Raw genomic sequence first — 22834 nt, forward strand, 5'->3', positions numbered from 1 at the left:
TGGACTTCTCGCCAGCTATCCGGTCAGCCCGTCGACCTAGCTGGACTTCGTGCCAGACATCCGGTCAGCCCGTCGACCTGTCTGGACTTCTCCTGCACACTCGATCAAAGTGTCAGACAACAACAAAACTAACTTAACCTATTTGTCATTCATCAAAACCTGGGTTAAATTGTTAGTGCTAACCGCACCAACACTTGAATGGGTTCCGGACACCCCGGACTGTTCCGGGCGCCCAAACCCCCAAAGTCAACTCCGGTTGACTTTTTCGTCCGGGACCTCTACTCCGATTCAGCTCGCCTCGGCCCGGGTCTTCCACTCTGGCTCCGCTAGCTTGGGTGATCTCGGTCATTCGGAATAGGGCTCACCCGAACCCAACTTCCGGCCTTCTCCTCGAGCAGCCTTCCTCCTCGGTTTCTCGTCTCTCGAACGTCGCGCACGTTCTTCTCCTCCACCGATGTACTCTTCCGCGGCACCTCGTCCCTTGGACGCATCGAGCCCGTCGACTCTCTCCCCGTGTCGTCCTTCTCGCTAGCGGCATCTTCCGCTCGACTTCCTGTGCTCCTAAGCTCCTGCACACTTAGACACAAGGGTTAAACCAAACAGGACCTAACTTAACTTGTTTGATCACATCAAAACACCTTGGGGTTCCAACATTTAGGTCTGATCAAACTTATCTCAATCGTTGACATCGCCCCTGGCTTGATCTCAGTCATTGACATCATCCTTGGTGCGGTCTCAATTGTAGACATTATCTCTAGCTCGACCTCAGTAGTTGACATCACCCTTGGTTGGGCCTCAATTGCCGACATCACTCCTGGTTCGGCCTCAGTCACCGACATCACCACTGGCTTGGCCTCAATCACCAATATTGCCCTTGACTAAGCCTTTGTCGCTGACAGCGTCTATCCTTGGCACCACTCAACATCGACCTCATCTCCTTCCTTATCCATCCCTGAATCGGACCCACACCTTATGTGATCAGTATTAGAAATGCAATCAAAGTTCTACATTGAAAATATATGAAAAAGATTATGAGTTTAAAAGATGAAGATATTTCCATTGTTACGAGTTCTTTTGGGTAGAACCAAAAAATAAAAATCATGAGAATTTTGACCCAAAGTGAATAATATTATATCATTATGGAGATATATCAATTCTTTTGGTCCCAACAAGTGGTATTAGAACCATAGTACAGATCAGATGCTATGTGGGGTGACCTTAAACGAAGTTGAGAAAAGGTCTAGAGTAGGTCAAGAGTGATCAAATGCTTGAGAGGAGGCTCGGAGCATATCAAGAGTGACCATATACTTAAGGGAAAGTCTAGAACAGATCAAGAATGGTCAAATACTTGAGGGGAGGTCTAGACCATGAGAGTAGTGATGGTTCTTCATTTGAGAAGAGAATTGTTGAGAATACAATCAAAGTTCCATATTGAAAATACATGAAAAAAATTCATGGGTTTAAAAAATAAAAATCTTCATTAGTATGAGATTTTTGGGTAGAACCTAAAAATAAAAATTATGAGGGCTTAGACTCAAACTGGGCAATATCATATCATTGTGGAGATATATGAATTCTTTTGGTCCCAATAGCTGGGGCGTGTGGATAAGGAGGAGATGTAACGCCTCATTAAGACTATTTTTCCTAGAAGACGTGGGCAATGACCGCGTGCATCCTTGGAGACACGGACAATGACCACAAACATTCTGGGACATGTAGGAAATAGAAGCACAAACCTTGAAGAGCATGTACATTTATGACTCTTTAAAAGGTCGCCACAGGTATGCGCACACAAATACCTCATTACTATGGATGACAATAGATAGGATTTGAGCCGGATTTTATATTCTTCATACGCATCTCCATTTATTAAATCCATCCTCATATACTCATCTCTATATTGATCGGATATTTAACTTTCATTACCATCCCCATACCTGTCGGAGGATCGGGTATCCATACATATCCTACTTATCATCCTATTACAACCTACCATTCTCTTTTTTTTTAAAAAAAAAATATTTCAATAAACTTATGAATATTTATTAAAATTTTAAATTCTTGTGCTTATTTGCTCTTACACGTCTTGCCCTCCTTCGATCAAGTGATGATTTCTCATAAAAAAGAAGATGGGATACGTGTTAGTAATCGGATAAAGAGACAAACTAAGTTTTTTTTTCCAATACGGAAAGCGAGCTAAAGTTTTTTCTTTCCCAATAAAATTGAAACTTATATATATATATATATATATATATATATATATATATATATATATATATATATATATATATATATATATAGTCGTGATGTCCTGCACGCCGCACAATACGCGATTGCGCGCGCAGGACATCATGGTCAATTTTTTATTTTTTAAATTTTAAATTAAAAAAATTAACATTTCCTCCTATAAATCTCAAATACATTAATATATCCCATAAACACATTACTATACTCCGTAAACACTTAAATTTTTTTCATTTTTAATTTTCTTTTAACTGAATACTATAACCCAATTAGAAAGTCTGAATCCTAGAGGTAAAATCTTAAAAAAATTTAGCTTGAACACTATAACCCAATTGGGTAGCCTAAACTCTAGGGGTACGCCTAAATTTTTTTCGTTTTTAATTTTCCTTTTAACTGAACACTATAACCCAATTGGAAAGTCTGAACCCTAGAGGTAAAATCTTAAAAGATTTTAGCTTGAATGCTATAACCCAATTGGGAAATCTAAAACCTAAGGGTGCGTCTAAATTTTTTTTATTTTTAGTTAGATTATAATGTTCATGCTAAAAAATTTTAAAATTTTACCTTTAGGGGTTAGACTTCCCAATTAGCTGATAGTGTTCGGTTAAAATAAAAATGAAAAATGAAAAAATTAAGGTATTTAGGGGGTCTAGTATTACATTTATCGGGTATACTAATTATTTAATATTTAGTTTTAAGAACATTTAGTTTTTAAATATTAAAAAAATAAAAAATAAAAAATAAAAAATCTGATATCCTGCGAGTGTAATCGCGCACTATGTGACGCGCAGGATATCAGTTTCGTGTGTGTGTATAATTTTTAGGATTTTACCACATCTTCCTCCATACCTATATACCCGATTATTTCAACCTCCTCAAGTAATTAAACTCTAGCTTGAGAATCAGAGTGGTATGCCGAAAATCCCTCCCCAATATCATTCTAACCCTCTTTAGAGTATTTTTCTAGGTCCTTTCATCCTCCTCATCAACGATCTCCGGAGAGCATATATGTCAGCCCGTTCATTGATCGGTGGCTTGACTGTCCACAGTATTTGGTCAGAACTGTTGGATAAAAATCAATCTGTCGGCGATATTTAAGACTTTGTCGAATTTAAATTACACGAAATTAAATTCAACTTATCTGTAGAGATGACCTGAGCTGATAATCTTAGGCAGGCTGCAGAAGCTGATTTTTGCTAATTGCTGAGTGCAGACTGAGCTCCGAGTCGGAGCAGCAAAGTCCAAGCGGACTGACAGGCGGGGCGGGCAAGCAATAGATTGGCCGACCGGGAAGACAGGTTGAGCGGGCAGTTAGACCGAGTGGGTGAGCAATCAACCCCGCGTCCGAGTTGCACAGTAGAGAGGCTAACCAACAGGTTGAGCGAGGGGCCGGTAGGGCGAGCAGACAGGCCAAGTGAGATGCCAGCCAGGCGTTGAGGCCAAGCGGGCGTTGCAACCAGGCGAGCAATGCGAGCGGCGGAACGGGCTATGAGGTCGGGCGGGCGCTGAGGCCAGGCGAGCGCTGAGGATGGGCGAGCGCTGAGGCTGGGCGAGCACTGCAATCGGGCGAGAGATGTGCAGCGGCCGAACGTGTGAACCGAGGCCTGCGATACGCAGTTTCCTTAAAATAGATTCAGCCCACCTTCGGTTGTGCTTGGAGGCTTTCTCGGGTCATTTGTTTCCCAGGATACAACGGTGAGCTGTAATTCCCACCAAGCACTGGTGATCACGGCGAACTGAGAGGTACTTGACTGCTATCATGGGCACTCCGTTACGTTGAGCAAGAGATGCACGACAGAGTTGAAGGGGAATGTAGGTGGAGAGCTTCAACTTTTTGAGCATGTAACCTTTTACCTGTGGTCGTAGCCTTCTTATATAGGAGCCCAGATCAATGTGCAACGTTTCACTTTACCATTTTGATTATGCATTAATCTTACTTTAATGCATCCATTATTACACAAGAAGTAAAAAAAGATTTACGTGACAAAATGTTAGTTGTTCCACTTGGACAAATTTAACCCCAATCGGTCCGGCATTCGGCATGTGTAAGTGCAATCCGGACCCTGGATTTGCACCCCCTACGCACCCACGTATGAGAGAGAGTCTCTCCTCATGCATTTATTCACATTATTAATGCATGTGAATCAATATAAACCGATCAATATGTGGGACTAAAGTTTCATTCACAATGAAACTTCATGCTTCTTTCATCTTTTCTCCATTCACATATATCCAACTAGAACAAATGACAAAAGTGAATCGACATGCCCCTATTTGCCAACTAAGGTTGTGTCTGTTCATTGTTTCCTTATTAGAGGTTAAGAACTCGAGTTAATCTTGTTGGGGTTCAATCAAAGCCCCACATTGGAAAGATTTGGTAAAAATCATGGGGGTTAAAAGGATGTAAGATATCTCCATTGGTATGAGACATTTTGGGTATAGCCCAAGAGCAAAGTCATGAGCGCATAGGCCCAAAGTGGATAATATCATGTCCTTGTGGAGATATGTGGACATCCTTTAGGCGCAACAAATCTCTTAGGATAATAAATTGTATGCATGATATTTAAATTTTGAAAACTTCACTCTTCTTAGTTGTCTTTAATTTTGAGATATTTACGTCGTTCGACAACAACAAGGTTAAGACGAATTTCTCAAGTATAGCTAGCTAGCCAACTTTAAATTAAATTTCACGTTTCTATGGAGTTGCTTACTTTGAAATTTCCTTATGGGTATTAATTAGATCTTGGTGGTGTCCTTTAATTATAGACTCATGTTATATATCTTTCATTGAAGCCAAGCATTCTCATTGTACCATATAACTCACCTCGATCGAGAGATTTCGTAGGAAGTTTTAGTAGGAACAATAGCTTGGACTTGAACAGTTGGTTGTAAGGCACACTTATTGGTTGGCGGTTCTCAGTCTCACTAGAGTGGACCGCGAGATGTTACCCTGGGAGTTCGATCTTTTTTTTGAGATAACGAATAAGAATTTCTAATTGTCTTACGCCACCTACAAAAGCAACTCGTGTGATGGATTAGTACGAGACAAACTTTTTTATACCTATTATTATTTTTGTCATTGCCTAAACGTCAAAGTCATCAATGCTGGCATTCCACGTGCTATTTCTTGTGGAGGAAATCTTGCCAAAAGAAATTTATTTACTATGATACACTTATGTATAAAATAAGTGTCTATATTCCTGCCGAGTTTAATTTTAAGAAGAATAATAAATGACCTCTCTCTCGATGTGATTCATTCTTAGATTTTAAAGGGTATGGTATAAAAAAAAAATAGACATTTGTATTTATATAAAAAAAATAAAATCGATACTATAAAAATAATTTTATTAACATAATAAGGATTTTAACATATGTAATAAGGATTTTAACATAATAAAAAGATATCGAAAAAAACTAATTAAGTAATCTAAAATTATTTTTTATTTAATTATACACCAAACTAAAACAACGTGGATCAAATAAGAAAACGCTATCTAAATTGAAGCCTCGAAGGGTCTAAGCACGTGTGTAGTGTCAGTGGATATTGGTGGTGACGCAACGATGCAATGACTACGACACTGAAAATCACAGTGTGGGAACTAGGAAGGAGGTTGTCGGTGGTTGTCAAAGTGGGCGAAAGTGAAAAGTTTGAGTGTGAGACAGAGAGCAAAAATAAATTTAGGATTTAAGAAGAAATGGAAAAAAATAAAAGAAGAAAAGATATGATCGAACTCCCTCCCATGCGTATTTCTCTTTTTTATTATCGACACTTTAAAAAAAAAAATTACAATCATTTTAGATTTTATAATTAAATTTTTTTAAATTATTTTTTTATTCAATAAATACTAATTTTTTTTACTAATAGAGGTGGGCCCTACTCGAGGTGGGGTCCTATGTGTCGACCCCACCTTGACCATTGTAGGGCTGGTCTTGATTCCTAGGCTATATTAAAAGATCAATTAAACATCTAAGGAAATGTTTGGTAAATCTTTTACTAAGCGTTTCTTATATTATAGCTGCATAAAAGTACTTTTGAGTGTTTGTAAATGTTAACTTGTTTCAGTTTATGTAACTTTTACTAAAAAGTTGAAATAAAAATTTGATATTTTTTATCGTCTAAAATTAAAAGTTGATATTTATATCCTTAATAAATTTATCATTTTACATAATTGTCACCGCACTTTTAACTTAAAATAATACTCATATTTTATCATCAATATTTATTTTTAAATAATATTTTATATTTTTATATAATTTGTATTTCCAAAATTATATATATATATTATGTATTTATATAAGTTTTGTCATTTTTTATATTTTTATTTTTGTTAATTTTATACATTTTTTAAACATTCATGTTATTAAAAAAATTAATTTTGATATAATATTTAAAATATAATAATAATTATATAAACACATTATTATAGATGGTGTATCAAAATTATATTTAGATAATTAAAAAAGATTAATTTATATAGTTAAAAAATATTATTATCATTTAACTAAAATTTAAACTTAAAAATAATTATTCATCAAACACTCAAACTATATCTTATAATAACTTTTAACTATTATTTCCAAACACTTCATATTTTAACTTCTCATTAACTTTAAAATAATCTTTATAAAAATTACTTTTGAATAAGTACAAATTCTTCCAAACACTCTCTAAATGTCATTGGCATACTCACCCATCGACAAGTCATGAGTTATTTTCATGCATGAAAGTTTTTAAAAATATATATATCAGATTACATTCCCTTTTCAATATTTTCGAGTAGATAAATATATCAAATACTTTCTTAACGTCATGCATATCCCATCCTTCTCCCTTAACAGATTTCTAAAAGAAATAGAAAACCTAACCGATTGTTAAAATAAAATAGATTTATTTTTTGTTTAACCAAAAAAAAAATCGACATATTTTGGCCCAACAAATCACTATCAAATAATAATATTATTGTTTCTTAAAGCGATTTGCATATCTTTCATACAGAGACGTTAGAAATATTTTGATAATAATAATGAAGAAATATTATTAGTCGAGTTGAAGAAGCCGTGGGGATGCGCCACGTGTATCGTCTTTATAGTAATAACGGCGGCGTCCAAGTAACGTACTACCCGGAGAGAAAGTGAAAAAGATTCCCTTAAGGACACGCGTCGACTTATAATACGCTAAGCATCTATCAATCAACCAACGCCGCCAATAAATGCGAGTCTTCAGACCCCACCACGTGATGGACACCCCCCAACCCCAAACTGGGGGACCGACATGCGAGCCGCACGATGCTTCGGTGCGGTCGTGTGCATGAAACCATTTTTACGTAAGTGTCCGTTCTTTATCTATTTTGTATCTATACGTTCTTTATTCTAATTGGCACACTCAATTGGAGAAATAATAGTTCGCCTCATGTGATTGAGACTCGGAGGTGGGTGGAAAGTTACATCACGTAAGATGGTTGGTCTCTCATTCTAATCACTCACTTTTCTCCTTCCACATTAACTTTACGTGAAATTATGTGTGGTTTTAATGCATTATCTCCATGCATGTTTTTCCACGACATGAAGAAACGAGAGGATCCCATGACCCATGAATGCACATTAAAAAAAAAAAAAAAAACAACGATATACTTAAGGAAAAAATTTTAAAGAAAAGATCAAGAATAGAGATATAGATTTATAATTCATCATTTAATTTTTTGTGGGCCACATGAATTTATGTGTCTATCCTTCATTGAAATTTTTTCCTTGAGCATATCATTTTTCAAAAAAGTATAGATACGAATTTTAACGATGAAAAAAAATTAGATCTATAACAAAATTAGCAACAACAGATAAATCATCACTAATCAGTAATAAAATTAGTGAAAAAAAAATATTTTGTTACAAAATTGACAATCAAAAACTTTCGTTGAAAAATTTGTGATCGACTGAAAAATTTATTGTCATAAAATTCGTGGTAAATTAATAATGAATTTTGAATTCCTTGCAAAATTAGTGATAAATTTTAAATTCGTCATAAATTTATTGTAAAATTTACAACAAACTTTGAATTCGAATAAATTTTGATTTCGTTACAAAATTTTCAAAGTTTACAAAGAACCTTGAATTAGTTGACAAATTTTACAATGAACTTTGAATTCATTACAAATTTAGCGACATATTTTTAATTCGTTGTCAAATTTTACAATGAATTTATAATTAGTTACAAAATTTGACAATGAATTTTGAATTCGTGTAAATTTACCGCGAATTCTATGATGAATATATTTAGTTGCAGAATCACACTTATATTAGAAAAACTGAGAAGGATACGGAGGGGGCAAAGGATTGTCGATCGTAGATCTGAAAGGTATTCTCTTTCTCTCTCTCCTTATCTCTCTCTGGTCTTGGGTATAGATCCGACGGTTGGACCATCGGATTTAGCCTGTGCAACCCTATGGGGCCGTGTAGATCTAGCAGTCCAGCCGCGTCCTATATGGGGCACGGACATGTTGTGTTATTTTTATTTTTTTTTCATTAAGATTGTATTTGTCAAAGTACCTGATCTTGTCATAGAATTTTGAATACCTATCATGATGAATCCATGTTATTGAGTTTAGTTCTTCCTGATACGTGAACATCATAGACTTCAAAAAATAATATAGTTTTAATTTTTTTTTTCATTGTGCCAAACCAAATGTAATGTTTACTTTGGAGAATCTAAAATAGTTCTAGGAACGATTGTTGATGACTACTTCCATTAGTATGAGAATAAATTAAAGTGTCTATGTAGAAAGTGTCATAATGATGAATTTTTTCAGTGTGATAGAGTTTGAGAATATTTTTGAAGATTTAATTTTATCCTGAATTATTATAATCGGGTATTTCATAGTGAACCATTCTTATATGATAAAGAGTATAAACGTAACATACAAATCTTAGTTAGCAGGGATCAGATTTATTATGATCAATTAAATTTATATTAGAGGATGGTAATGATGCAGCGGGTCAAAATTTTATTCCCGAATCAAGCGTGATAAGTTCTAGTTTTCCTCCAACATTTGAACAAATGTATACTAGTTATCTATCACAATGGGAGGAGATAGAAGTACCAGGTATTGATGAAAATACGAATAATGAACCATATTTTTCAAGAACTATTGAGTGTTGCAGATGAACATGTGTGAGTTGATTGTGACAATCAAACTAAATTATCATTAATCGTAAGACTGTTGAATGTCAAGACAGAGCATAATGTGTCTAAAAATTATTTTAATGATTTTGTTTAAGTTATTGGAGAGATATTATCACATGATTATATAATGTCCAATGATTTCTATAGTATGAAAAAAATTATGTTTTCCAATGGAAAGAATTGATGTTTGCGTATACTATATTGAGGAGATGATAAATTTTATAATCAATATAGGTACAAGAATATCATGAGATCGGGTTGTAATAAGCAACCATCATAATAACGCAAATGAAACAACACTTTGACAAATATTTTATTTGTCTTTAACTCATAAGTTACAAAGGCTTTATGCATTAAATATCATTGCTAAACACATGACAATACATGATAGATACGATGAGCTAATACATAGAAGTTCGGGTGTTAGTAATTTTACTAGCAGATCTAAGTTATCTATTAGTAATATGAGTCTATTGATTGAGGCAAGTGGTGAATCGAAAAGGGAAAGAATATTTGAACTAATTCTTTTAGTAGAAATTGTAGAATCGTTGGTACGTCCTCTTCCACCCCACCGGCACTAAGGGTAGAAATAAATCAATTGAATGAAGATGTTAGCTATTTGAAGGAGTTACCCGTACGAAGAGACAATGCACTTCAAGAGTTCGGTACACTATGAAGGCAAAGGGATAAAAAAACAATAAATGAGTTTCGCCAACAATAGATCTTAATCATACAGCATCTTCAATTACCATTTGCTCTAAGTCATATTACCCCTTCTCTATCTCCTCTCAGTGAAGCTCATGATGGTGATGATTTCTTCGATGATGTTGATGATGATGGTGGTGATTGTACTTGCAATTGTTGCGTATGAATGTTATTTGATTGTTACATGTGTGTTTTGTTGCTAATTTTCTTGGTTTTGTATGGTTGATATATGAATATTAGAACTTGATGACACTTTACTTTTGTTGACTACTATGATGATTTATCGTGAAAATCTTAGTTTATTGATCTTATTGAATAGTTAGTTCGATTGATTAGTACATACATCATAACATTATAAATTTAATGTTGATGATGATTGGACGGTTAGTTGTCGATGAAGTTAGATGTGTAGTATAAAAATAGGTTATATAAGGAAAATTGATCTAAATAGCTAGTGAAACATATATCCGTCCAAAAGTTACAGATTTGTCATTGATGCCCGTCGCAAATTTTGTTACAAAAAATGTTAAGTTTGCAATTAATTTTATAACAAAAATAAATTCATCACGAGTCTTGATGTGTCACAAATTTGAACGTTTGCGACAAATTTTACAATGAAAATAAATTTATTGAAACATTTGCAACTACTTTTGTCAGGAAAAAAATATTTTCGTTACAAAACCTACAACGAAAATATTTTTATCACCAAATCTGTGACGAAAAAAAATTTCGTTATAGATTTGACGACAAAAACAATTTCCATTGCAAATCTAAGATGAAAAATATTCTCATCATAGATTTTACAACAAAAATTATTTTCATCACATATTTGACGAAAATAATTTTTACTACAAAATTTGCCACAATTGTTTTAAGCAAAATCTGTCACTATTTTTTTTTTTTTTTTTTTGCAAAATTACAACAAAATTTATTTTTCGTTGTAAAATTAGTTGCTAATTTACAATAAGTTTTGTTATAAAATATTATTCGTTGTAAATTTTTGGCGAAGACATATTAGTAACAAAAAAAAATATATAAAATTTGTCACAAATTTTTTTACAAGAATTTTTTAAAAAATTATTATTATTATTGAAACTATTAAATATTGTTAAAAAAATTTGCTGCATGCACTAAATCCCAAAGGAGGAAACATATACAAACAGCAATAATGTCATGCATGACATTTATAATTATACTTAACGTGCAAGTTGATGATTGTGACAGTTTGATGCAGAGAGAAGGGCAGGGACCCAAGTTAATTTGCATGCTTCCCTAAGAGGAGGACCATCTATGCGTGAGGGCCAAAATCACTGCACTGTTTCTATATTTTATGCCAACTTGCTTACAAGAGGGACAGCAATAGATGGTGGATTCACAGACCAGGACCAGCTATGTGTGTATTATATTGTACAGCTTTCTGATGACTCCATCAGTAGGGTTTTTGTAGCTAGAGTGAGTCAATCAATGTCTCGATAATGGGATGGGAGAGAGTAGAGACTGACCCAATCATAGAAAGAGCAACTAGTGTAGAAGCCAAATGATAAGATATGCCCTATGATTTAGCGAAAACTATGTCTTTTTATCTGTGTCCATCTTCAGCTTAAAGACAGAGAGGTAAAGAAACACTATTTAAAGGGTAATAAGTTGGTGAAGCATACCTTCCACATGTCGCGGCACATCGGCCAGAGGTGCTCTGAAAGAAAATAATAACATAAAATTTTCAAGGTGACAAAGGAGTGTAATAAAACAGATGTAATATTAGTTAAACAAACTTCAAAGGGTATCTCATGAAAGAAAATAGGATAAGAGAGACTTTGAAAGACACCATGGAAGGAAAAAATTAATGAGGTCTTAGATCAAGGGTATCTCTTAGTTAACCTTGGCCTAATACAATATTATCTTTAATAATTCAACAAATTAATACTATATTATACAATGCCAATTTTATTATGCATCCACCAAATGCACCATGAATGGAACCAACACCCATGTTCATCTCTAGCTCCATTTTCAAAATATTCCTTTCACTTAAGCAAAGAAATGACAGGACATAAATTCCATATTTTTTTGTCAGCTTAATTATTTCTTCTTAGATTTTCTTACGAATCAGAATTCTCATGGGACTCAAATTAATTAGAAAACAAATGAAAGAAAATATTATAACATTTTTAGTAAGAACATGTATGTCCTATTCTTTCTGTTCAAAGAGAACTGTCAAGAGTGATCATGCATTTAAGGGGAAATGCCTCCTTAACTACCTACTTATTTTGGCAGTATTAATATGATCGTATATGTTGCCATCGTGTACCTCACCTTTCATTGTAGTCCAGTCCGACTCCATTAAGTCTTACCCTTCTAGGTTCAAAGTCCTTTTCTCTTTTGTGAATACCCTCAAGCTTCTGCCTACACAAATACTAGAAGGTGATATTAGCATTTCCAAAGTGCACAATATGTACTTAACCAAAAGTGCATCAAGATAACAAGAGAGCCATGGTAAGTGAGCATCGATCTAGCAATTGAGTACTTATATAGCTTCAGATAACAATCAAATTAACTCACCTGAACAAATTAGAGACGAAACTGTAAGAGATGTCTAAGCAAAGGAGATTAGATTGAAGGTACTACAAATTAGACAAGTAGTTTTTCTTGACTATTCCTATATATATATATAATTAACAATTGCTTGATTTAGAGTTAAGCGAGATAAATCAAGAAGGCTTTTGGACAAAGGTTCGGGGGGCTTTCACATTCAAATGTAGATGGATCAACTGTCTGTGCATATGTTACACGGTCATTGGCCTACGCATGTGTCAATTAGCAAATCATTCAAAAAACTTCAGTGCTATATATATATAAAACTAGCAGACCCACCATGGCAGCATCCCGAAAGATAGATATGGATGGCCCAACTCTTTCTCTCCTCTCCTCTCTTTAAATCTAAATCAAGGTGTGGAAGGAGAGGAGGGGGAGGAGAAGAAGAGGACAATCTGATTTTGAAGGCATCCAGTTGATTGTAACATCTTTCGCTTCTTCTTAAGCTCAGTTCAAGCACTGCTACATTCCCACACCTTAGCAATGGGCAGGCACCCGTGCTGCCATGAGCAGAAGCTAAGGAAGGGCCTGTGGTCTCCGGATGAAGACGCGAAGCTGACCGAGCACGTGATAAAGTACGGCCATGGCTGTTGGAGCTCTGTTCCTAAACTAGCAGGTAAACAGTTGCTCAATTGCATCAATTGCCATTGCTGCAAAGGAAAATTTGTGAGCCATTGTTGTGCCTCGGCAACAATTTGCAGGTCTGCAGAGGTGTGGCAAGAGCTGCAGGTTGAGGTGGATAAACTACCTGAGGCCTGACCTCAAACGAGGCATGTTCTCGGCCGAGGACGAGGAGCTCATAGTCGAGCTACATGCTGCACTCGGGAACAAGTAGATGCAACCAACAATTAGTTCTCACTTTAAAATTTTGCCCCCCCTAGAATCGACCTCACTAATGCTCTTGAGATCTTGGTCCTTCAGGTGGTCACAGATCGCAGCACGCTTGCCCGGTAGGACGGACAACGAGATCAAGAACTACTGGAACTCTTTTCTCAGGAAGAAGCTGAGGCAGAGTGGCATTGACCCAAACACACACAAACCTTTCGACAACTCCAACTCAGCTTCTTCACTAGTGTCGGATAGGCAATCAAGTGAGAGGGAATTTGTGCCGACTATGGCCAAAGCTTTCTTCCTGGACCAAGTACTCCCGGAGGCTTACTCCTTTCCATCAACTCCACATCCAAACATGTCCACTTCGATTGACGATGTTATGCGAGTTTGTCATTCTATCAGTAGCAGTAGCATGAGCAGCAGCAACTCCTTCTCTTTTGACAGTGGCATCCTCACTTGGCCAGATATGCTGCTCTACAAGGATGAGAGTGAGGAGCTCAGGTGGCCAGAGAACCTCGAAGGGACCTTTTCCTTCTCTGGCTCAATACAAGCTCCACTTTGTGACATCAGGACAGATCTCCTCTCTTCTGTGCTGAGTAATTGCACTGATTCATAAAAATTTCTGTATTTGCAAGGTCTGGGTGAGAGAATGATTCACTGTTAGCCCTTTGTGCACTGATTGGTTTCCTGTGCTGTACACACTTGGTGACAAAAAATATCAAATAAAGATTGTTCACTTTATTTCTAGTTTTGAATTCACATGCTCGTAGAGATTTAAGCTAGAAATTTAAAATGTTTGGAGTCTTTCAGAGAGGACTGCAGTTAACTCCAAAGGTTAATGAAGTTTGTATGGTGGGCATGTGAGGTTACATGTGATAGTGGTTTGAAGAAGGATCAATGAGCAAGAAGTACATTTATACAAATCATAATAGTAAAATAATTACTGAACATGCAAGAATTTTATCTAAGAACTTCCACCTATTCTTAAAATGATATATCTAACCCGTTCAGCTTGTCCTACTCGTCCTACTCTCTGGCTTATTGATGAACCACAATTCACAAGTCCTGAGCAATCCATCCAAGATGTGCACCCTATTCAGTTCATCCAACAACTGTCAGCTTGGGTTTGTGAAGTTAGTCCAAATATTAGAATAAAACCATCAGACGGATGAATAACAACATCATAAATGATTACTTTTTAACAATGTTTTCAGAATCAGAGCAGTTCAAGTAATTATCCAGAAACTGGAACACATTGAGCTCAAACTGAATCGACATAAAATTTCTGACTAAATCAGTTTTTCGCCAACTTCAATTAAAGAAAAAAAAAAGTGTTTTCCAACTCTATAAATTGTTCTCTCCCATAGTGATTATTTGGGTCTTTGTAGGAAAGCATTAAGGATTAAAAGAAAGTGTGCTGCCCAAATATCACACTGGAATAATTAAAATTGTCATCCCACATCAGCAATATCTGTACCTTCATATTTATAAATATGCTTCCTAGTGGAAATGTTACGTTGCACACCTATCCGTGAACACCTAATTTTTTTAAGGGATTAGGGTATAGTATTTAGGCTAAAGAAAGTGAATTTTTTTTTTTAAAAAATAACGATGGGTGTGCAACATATCATATCTCTGCTTCCTAGTTCATCACTTCAACCATCCAACCACTCATTTTCTTCCAAGGTAACAACAATTTACATGGAATTTCGTTATTGTCTTTTTATGTAATTTTTTTTTATTATTGTACAAGATTTGATAGTATTTGTTGAGGGTTTCATCTTGCCTGAGGTAGTTCTTGTTATTATATTCTTGGAACTAATAAAAATCTGAGAATGGAGACAGATATGAGGGAAGCTAAGAGCATCTCCAATGCAAGCTTTATTAGAGGTTTGTAAAATTGAAAAACCTCACCAAGAAGAGCTTTTATGGTTGTGTATATAAGGTTTGAGGTTTTTAATTTAAGAGCAGGTTTGAGTTTTCAAACCTACTTTTTTTCTCTTAAACATAGAGCTAATAATTAATGTCAATGATTGCCATAATGTTTTATAATGTTTCATTTTATAAATAATTAATAATAAGTCCACTTATGGAGAGAATTAATGTGCATGAGCCATGCAATTACATGTGGAGAGAATTACAAAAAAGCTCACTTAGAACTTTAACCATTAGGAATATTTCAACGAGTTTTTATAATGTTGATGTGGCATATTGAAATCTTCAAAAAAGCTCATTCAAAGCTTTAACTATTGGAGATGCCCTAAGTACGAATGCCTTGGTAAGAGAAAGAGTTGACCAATAGTTATTGATCACGTATGAAATCGACGAAAGCTAGACCACCGGTGAGATAGCTTTCAAGTTGACTACAAGAAAATCTTGAAGGATAAAAAGGGGGATCATCAACGAGATGACTTTGAAGTTGACTGTAAGAAGACTTTCAAGATCATAAGGTGGAGGAGGAAGGAGTGTTAGTAAGCCAAGGGTCTTTGGCGCAGCCACTCCGACATTCAAGTCAGTGAGATGGAGAAAATGTGGAAGATGGATGGTAATAGAAGAATGTAAGATGTGTGCGAAGCAAAAGACGTACTTGCATATGTAGGAACAGGACCCTTCTATAATACCTTTGTAATTCCTACATTAATTGTCATATCAACGTAAGAGATATGTCAAATCCGTGTATCTTTGCTATACAAAGCCTTGTGATCCTTGATGTAGGAGAGCAGAGTCCTGTGATCCTGTGAACTGATTGGGAGGATGTAGGAGAACAGAGCCTGCCGATCGGGAGGATGTAAGGGAGCAGAGTCCCTTGATCCTGTGAGCTGAGTGAGAGGACATAGCATAGCATTGCCGATCAAATGGTGGTTTCTGGTGTCCCAATCGGCTATTCACTCGGGTCGACCTACCTTAAACTTGACTGCCATATTAATCGGAAGATTGACTTTTTGATCCTACGTGGGAGCCCCTTATATATCCGCCACATCAGTTATACATCCTAACCCATTTATTTATAAGAACTTGGATCGAATCCATAATTTTCAGATTTTAATGATACCTTGTATCCCTTAGCCTCTAGTCTTAACTTGGTTTACCGCAAGAACGTTGAAGGAAATGCATTGATAGCCCTTTCATGTTTGGTTTCAATGCATATAACATGCCCTCAGATCTCAAAGTTGGATTGATTTTCTTAACTATAGATTACATGATGCACCATCTTTAAATAGAAGAAAGCCAAGTTCCTAAAATGTACCTGGACTTGTACAAAGAATCTGGAACTACAATGGCTGGTTTTAAGGTACCAATAAACTTCTGATCAGATTTTTTTCCCTTTTTTTTTTGTATAGGAATTAGTTAATGAATTTGACAATGATGAATTCCGTGCTAATATTAATGGAAGATTGCCAGATGAGACACTGATCTGAAATCTGATCCTGTATTGAGAAATCTATTCTCAAAGCCACAAAGAACAATAGCAAGGAAAAAGTTCATAGATAAGCAAATTATGATTTTTTAAGTTTAAGGGAATCATGATCTTATGTGCAAATGATTCCTTTTTTTTTTTAACAGATCTTTACGAATGCAGATAAAGTTCATGTTGCCAAAGTTCTTAGTAGGCTTGGCCTTGAAAAATGATTAACCGGGTTAGATAACGTTGAACCTGGGGCGTTCGGCCCGGCCCCACGGAAATTTTCCACCGGCCGTTAGAGTAAATCGAAGAAGTGCACATAGAGGCTCACAGCCAACATTCTCAGGTCTGCGACAACCTTGAAGATTGCTTTGATGGTGTTATATACTTTAGACACTTAACCCAAAACCAGATCAAAATGTTCCTGGTGAAAGCAACACCATCTCGATAGATGATGTATCAAACAGTGACAGTGCTGAGAGTGGCTTAAGCAACTCAAATTTAAGAGGAAGAATACCCTGCATGCCATCATTAGAAGTCATTGAAACCGCTATTAGGATCGCAAATGTCAATCGGAATAGAACAGTAAATTTTAGTTGGAAGATTGTTCTTGATTCAATCTAACTTGACATGTACTAATTTTTCTTGTTGTTTTGGGTACCAAGATCTTCTTTAATGACAGTCCAAGAAAACCGTAATTGTCAATATAATCCCATAAACCCAACATGAAGGATTCTTGAAAGAAGATTATTAATCATTCAAAAACCTATACACAAAGAAAGTTAACAAAAATATATGTATTTGGAGATTCAAGGAGAAAAAGAAGATTTTATCTCAATTATATTTCACACTTTCAAGGCATGCACTGGACCTTAAATTAGCATATATAAGTTCCCAAATACCAATCTCACTATTTGATTGCCAAACGCATACAGCTTAATGTTAGTACCTTGTGCTGATCTTGCACTAGAGAGCATTCATAATTTAAGGGAAGCATTACCTGAGATATGGCAGGATGGAGAAAAGTTAGAACTAGTTCTTGCAGCAGCATCTGTAGAAACAATTGTACTTGCTTAAAACATTGCTACAACAAATATAGATGAAGACTAATGCAGTCAGAGGTTGAGAATATGTACCGATAAAATTCATTTGGTACTCAACTAAGCCAAAGTTAATTATGTAACAGCGCATTAAGATTATATAATGGTTGATGGGTGCTATCATAAATGCCACCTCTTTGAGGCCATTTTTTTTACCAGTATCCGTGAGAAAAAAATCACCAGTAATTTGTACCTTCTAATCTCACTTCAGATCGTTTCAACTATAGCTCATAAATTCCATCAATATGACATAATTGTGACAAATACCATCAGCCAAATATATTTCCACAACAAAATGGTTTCTAGAATTAAAAATTCTGAGATTTGTACCAAACCTGATTTTGAGAACAATCCATTAATTTCTGCACCATCAGAATCCACAAATCAAACATCACTTTGATAAAAAGCCATAGTTCAATTGTTTTCTCAGAAAATGAAACTACATAGTCTCAGGACAGATAAAATCAAACAACCAGATTAGAAACAACGGAAGAAAAAAAAAAGTGAAGATAATTCAGATTTCTAAACTCGCACAGACCAAGCTCACAGTAATGATGTGCAAGTATAATTCCTGGAAGGAATCATCATGGACCGTCCAGAATAAAATGAGTAATTCGAAGTCAGAGTTTCCTCTGCAGGACAGTTGCCGGAGATTGTGGTGTAATAATCAGGAGAATAACAAGACCACCAAGAAGTACAAGGAAAATGCCTAAAAAGTTGATTAAAAAAGCCTCGTTTGAATAGCGCGAGATCGTCTTGTTAGTCTGAAGAAAAGTAGCCTTTTCAAGGAGGCCCGTTGTTGCTGTGACTACAATAAGAGCATAGATGTATGCCCCAAAAAACACATGCCAAGGAAGCAGCGTCACTCTGCTATTTCTTGAGCCACCAGAATACCAAAACGTAGCAAAGCCTACAGCCCACTGTACAAGAGCAAAGTTAAAATCACTTGATGGAGGCAGCAGAGGAGCCCTTTATATGACAACATTCATCAGTTGTGGTTGGAAATGCTGGATCATCGAGTTTACCTGAATGGAAAATAGTAGAAGACATGCAATGCCCAACCACGAATGCAGGCTGTAGAAGTTATCAATGCCCTTGTCATTGTGAAACTTCAGAGCAGCCCATGCACCAATTAACCCCAGGCATAAACCAAGAAATTGAATAGAAAGATGTACTGTTTTTTTGAAGCTTTTAGTTCCCGGCATTGTCTTGAATGCTAGTATAGCTGTCATTTAACAGAAGTCACTCAGTACTGCAACAAAATAGAATTGAGACAATTCAAATATTCATTATTCACCAATGAAAACTCTAATGATGATAATGATAACATTAGTTGGATCATTTGAGAATATTGAAGTATACTGGCAGAATTCAATGTGTTGCAAGAAAATATTGAAAGGAAAACAAAATAATGACCATCAGCGATTCATGTCATAGAGATTCAAATAATATGCACACAATGCCTCAGTCCATTTTAGTTTTCATCAGTAATTTGGCCAACCATTCTGAGGAGGAATAACATATATTATTCATCATTTCCATTGATATATTGACACTCTCAGATATGCTAGAAAAATTAAAGGGGACAATGGCACTATTCTCTGAGTACAGCTATCCAGAAAAATGGACATCCAAAATGAAGAATTTGATTATAAAAGGGAAAATATTAACTAAAAGGCGAAGATTTAAAGCATCTTAGAATTCAACCAGTAAATGTCAAACAACCAACATGAAATAGCAAGCTATTTTGTCATGACCCAGGTTGGTCGCCACAACGCGCAACAATTTGTCCTCATACCTGCTTGCCCAACCATACTTTCCAAAGAGCATGTGTAAAAGTTTTTTGCAAAGAGAAATCCTAAGAAGAATCCAAATTGCATTATAAAAATACAGATTTGCATTTTTAATGACAAATAAATGATAATACTAATGATAAACTATCAATGGCCAAATCTTCACCCACCCAAGCCTAAATTAGATTCCACTTAATCTTGCAGTAACAAGAGCAGAAAGTCTACACGGGAAAGTTATGATGAATAAGGATAAGGTAACAAAGACAAAATTAAATATGGCACAATGAACAGCAACATGAATAACGACTAATTGCAAAAAAATAGAAAATGCAACGTCACTAATTACAAGCAACAAGATTAATGCAAACTACAAATTACCAGTATATGAAGATGTTTGGACACATACAATGGACATAAGTCTTGTACTTCCCTTTCTATGGTAAAGAGTGGTGTTCATGTGCACTTCAACACGACTATAGAAGGTAAACTGAATATGATGCACCTAGCACATCGCTCTCCTCAGCAAGCAAAGTGTAGACAAGGTGAAAAGAAATTGACATATACTGTTAATGGTTCATCATCATCCTAATGGGCTAGAGACCCCATCCACAAATAATTTTGCATCCGTTATATATCCTGCAAGAAATACCATGGGATTGCATCTATCTCTATTCCTAATGGCTAATGAAGTGAAGTGCAATTTCCATGAGATAGTTTACATAATATACTGCTAAATCCACTTATTGCTGTGCATACATCATTAACAGTATTTGTGACAGAATTGTCTTTCTACACCACTTAAATTGTACCATGATTAAACATACTCAACTCAACAACTGCCCTTATTAGAAAAGATGAAAACTTTAAACAGCTAGAAGAAAAAAAAAGCAATTTCCAATAAAATACATGAATGCTACATACAAGTTTGATATTTTGAATTACCAGTTAACCAGAAAGGTGGTACCTTCGGTATTTAGATGTATGAAGCCAATCACCATCAACACAGGATGCACCTAAATGAAAACTGTATCAGATTGTCTACTTGGTAATAGTGCAGATGCAGTTTGTAGTAGTCAGATGCAGTTTTAGATTGTCTATGCTACATTCAGAGAAGATGCAGTTTCCAGCAGTAGTCTTTCACTTGCATGGCTTACTAGTGTTAGATTGTTGATAAGAAATGCATACAGAAAAATTATGTAAAAGTAAAACCACATGTCAACCAAAGTCACTTAAGCAGATTCTCTTTTCTTGTTAGTATCAACTAAGCAAAGGAGGAAAACAAAACACAGTATCATCACAAAAGCCATTTTGCTGAAATTGTTACCGTGGATCCATTCATAAATATGATCACTACCCTTTTCTAAACTATCCAATAAATAGATGAAGGGTTCACGAGAGTTTTAAACTTCAATATACTTTCATAGGGAAATACGTACTACTTTGTACAGCACAATTTGACAACAAGCTCTACGTCATACAATTTTGGGTCAGCTGTCATCTGATTCGCAATAATCCTGAGCTGTAGGATTTGACGATTTCCCCAAATTGGTATGATGTTGATACATGAACCTCAGATCCAAAACTTTTATTAGCCCAACCATACAAAATAAGATCCACTACCACAACATCTTCATGCATTGTTTGCCCTAATTATTTGGGATTATTTGCATGAATATTATCCTTCCATTGAGCTATGCAATCAGACCCACTACATCATGTGGCACAAAATATAAATGGCATTTCATCTCTCCTTTAAGCTCGATGCAATAAAATTCGCTACAACATGAGACACAAAAAGTAAATGGTTTATGATCCCTCCTCAGTGGTCCATGCGACAACATCCACCACAACATGTAGTAAAACATAAATGGTTTAGAAAAATATGCAAATTCCAATCTCGAGGTTACTTTAGTTGTAACACCCAAATTTAGTTCCTTACGGTGAGCTGTGGGTTAACAGAATACATCATCTATAATAAGATACTAATGAAAAATAATATTCTACCATGGTTTAAAGCCATTACATTAAATGGCCACTTCATCATAGTGTTTAGTACTTAACGTCTACTGTCAACCAGCCTTAGTACCAAAAACTATTTTAAAACCAAGTAGAAAGCAGTAGTCCAGAGGGCATGCATGATGCATCGCCTACAATTGATCTAAAATGTGATCTATGTTGTAACCGATGAAGTTCGAACAAGCGATATCATTGGAACGAGAAAGAGCAAGATTACATTGAAAATAAGGTCTTTGTTCTCGGAGATGAGAGCCAATCCTCCCCGGAAGTGGACGGCCCAGACGAGGACGAGCACGGTGACAGCGGCAGCGCCGCCCCGAATTAGAGGAATGATGGAGAATCGCACCGCCGGAGAGACCATCTTTCCGCTTCTTCCTCCGATCTGATTCTGAACTGTAGAAAAAGAGGAAGGATCGATTCGATTTGTCCTCAAAAGGGAAGCGAAAGAGCAAGTCAAGTGATGGTTGGTTTCCAAAGCGGCTTGTTAGGAAAAGGATCGGCCAATGTCTTCTTATTTTGATCAAAAGAAACACTCTAATTTCAAAATTACTAAAAAAAAATATTAAAAATAATATTATTCTCATTTTATCCTTTCTCTCAACCTCTTAAATCTCACGTTATTTTTTTTAATACATTAACTTAATATAATTCAATGTTAGATCTAGCGTAATCTAATATAAAAAATACCAGACCAATATGACAAAATATCTGACTCATTATGAGTCTGATATGGAAAATATCATGTTGTGTATGATATGAAAAATATCAGATTCATGCTAAATTTGATATTGGACCATATCAGATCAAGAGTAAGTTTGATATATGAAAATATCAGGTCCACTATGAACTTAATATGGGATCATATCTAGTCCAACGGTGAACCTAATATGTCGATGGTTTGATATGAGATCATATCAGGTTCAACAGTAGACTTGATATAGAAATATATAAGACCCTTTTTTAATTTTGGAGA

The 22834-nt window shown here is 35.6% G+C and overlaps 2 protein-coding genes and 1 pseudogene across 2 annotated transcripts; 2 read left to right on the top strand and 1 right to left on the bottom strand.

Annotated features, from left to right (window-relative positions):
* Positions 1–13061: 13061 nt before the first annotated feature.
* LOC122055679 (transcription factor MYB86-like) lies at positions 13062–14296 on the top strand. The gene is made up of 3 exons (XM_042617221.1): positions 13062–13334; positions 13420–13549; positions 13640–14296. Exons 1-3 carry the CDS (start codon positions 13202–13204, stop codon positions 14163–14165), a joined length of 789 nt encoding a protein of 262 aa, XP_042473155.1. The 5' UTR covers positions 13062–13201; the 3' UTR covers positions 14166–14296.
* A 1088-nt stretch (positions 14297–15384) lies between these two features.
* Positions 15385–18029, top strand: LOC122054640 (annotated as a pseudogene).
* A 418-nt stretch (positions 18030–18447) lies between these two features.
* LOC122055680 (transmembrane ascorbate ferrireductase 2-like) lies at positions 18448–22341 on the bottom strand. Its single transcript, XM_042617222.1, has 4 exons — positions 22079–22341; positions 20810–20858; positions 19078–19277; positions 18448–18972 (listed from the first exon to the last, which is right to left on the bottom strand). The coding sequence occupies exons 1-4, from the start codon at positions 22220–22222 to the stop codon at positions 18673–18675; spliced, it is 693 nt and encodes a 230-aa protein (XP_042473156.1). The 5' UTR covers positions 22223–22341; the 3' UTR covers positions 18448–18672.
* Between the last annotated feature and the right edge of the window lie 493 nt (positions 22342–22834).

Source organism: Zingiber officinale, chromosome 3B (assembly GCF_018446385.1).
Source record: "Zingiber officinale cultivar Zhangliang chromosome 3B, Zo_v1.1, whole genome shotgun sequence".
NCBI lineage: Eukaryota > Viridiplantae > Streptophyta > Magnoliopsida > Zingiberales > Zingiberaceae > Zingiber > Zingiber officinale.

Bases quoted from the DNA above. Each gene is read 5' to 3' on its own strand.
- LOC122055679 (XM_042617221.1), top strand. From the start codon at position 13,202: ATGGGCAGGCACCCGTGCTGCCATGAGCAGAAGCTAAGGAAGGGCCTG. The intron at 13,335-13,419 runs GTAAACAGTTGC...AACAATTTGCAG, and splicing joins CTCTGTTCCTAAACTAGCAG to GTCTGCAGAGGTGTGGCAAG. The intron at 13,550-13,639 runs GTAGATGCAACC...TTGGTCCTTCAG, and splicing joins CATGCTGCACTCGGGAACAA to GTGGTCACAGATCGCAGCAC.
- LOC122055680 (XM_042617222.1), bottom strand. From the start codon at position 22,222: ATGGTCTCTCCGGCGGTGCGATTCTCCATCATTCCTCTAATTCGGGGC. The intron at 20,859-22,078 runs GTAATCTTGCTC...GTTTTCATTTAG, and splicing joins ACAAAGACCTTATTTTCAAT to GTGCATCCTGTGTTGATGGT. The intron at 18,973-19,077 runs GTAAACTCGATG...GCTCTTGTACAG, and splicing joins TTCTACTATTTTCCATTCAG to TGGGCTGTAGGCTTTGCTAC.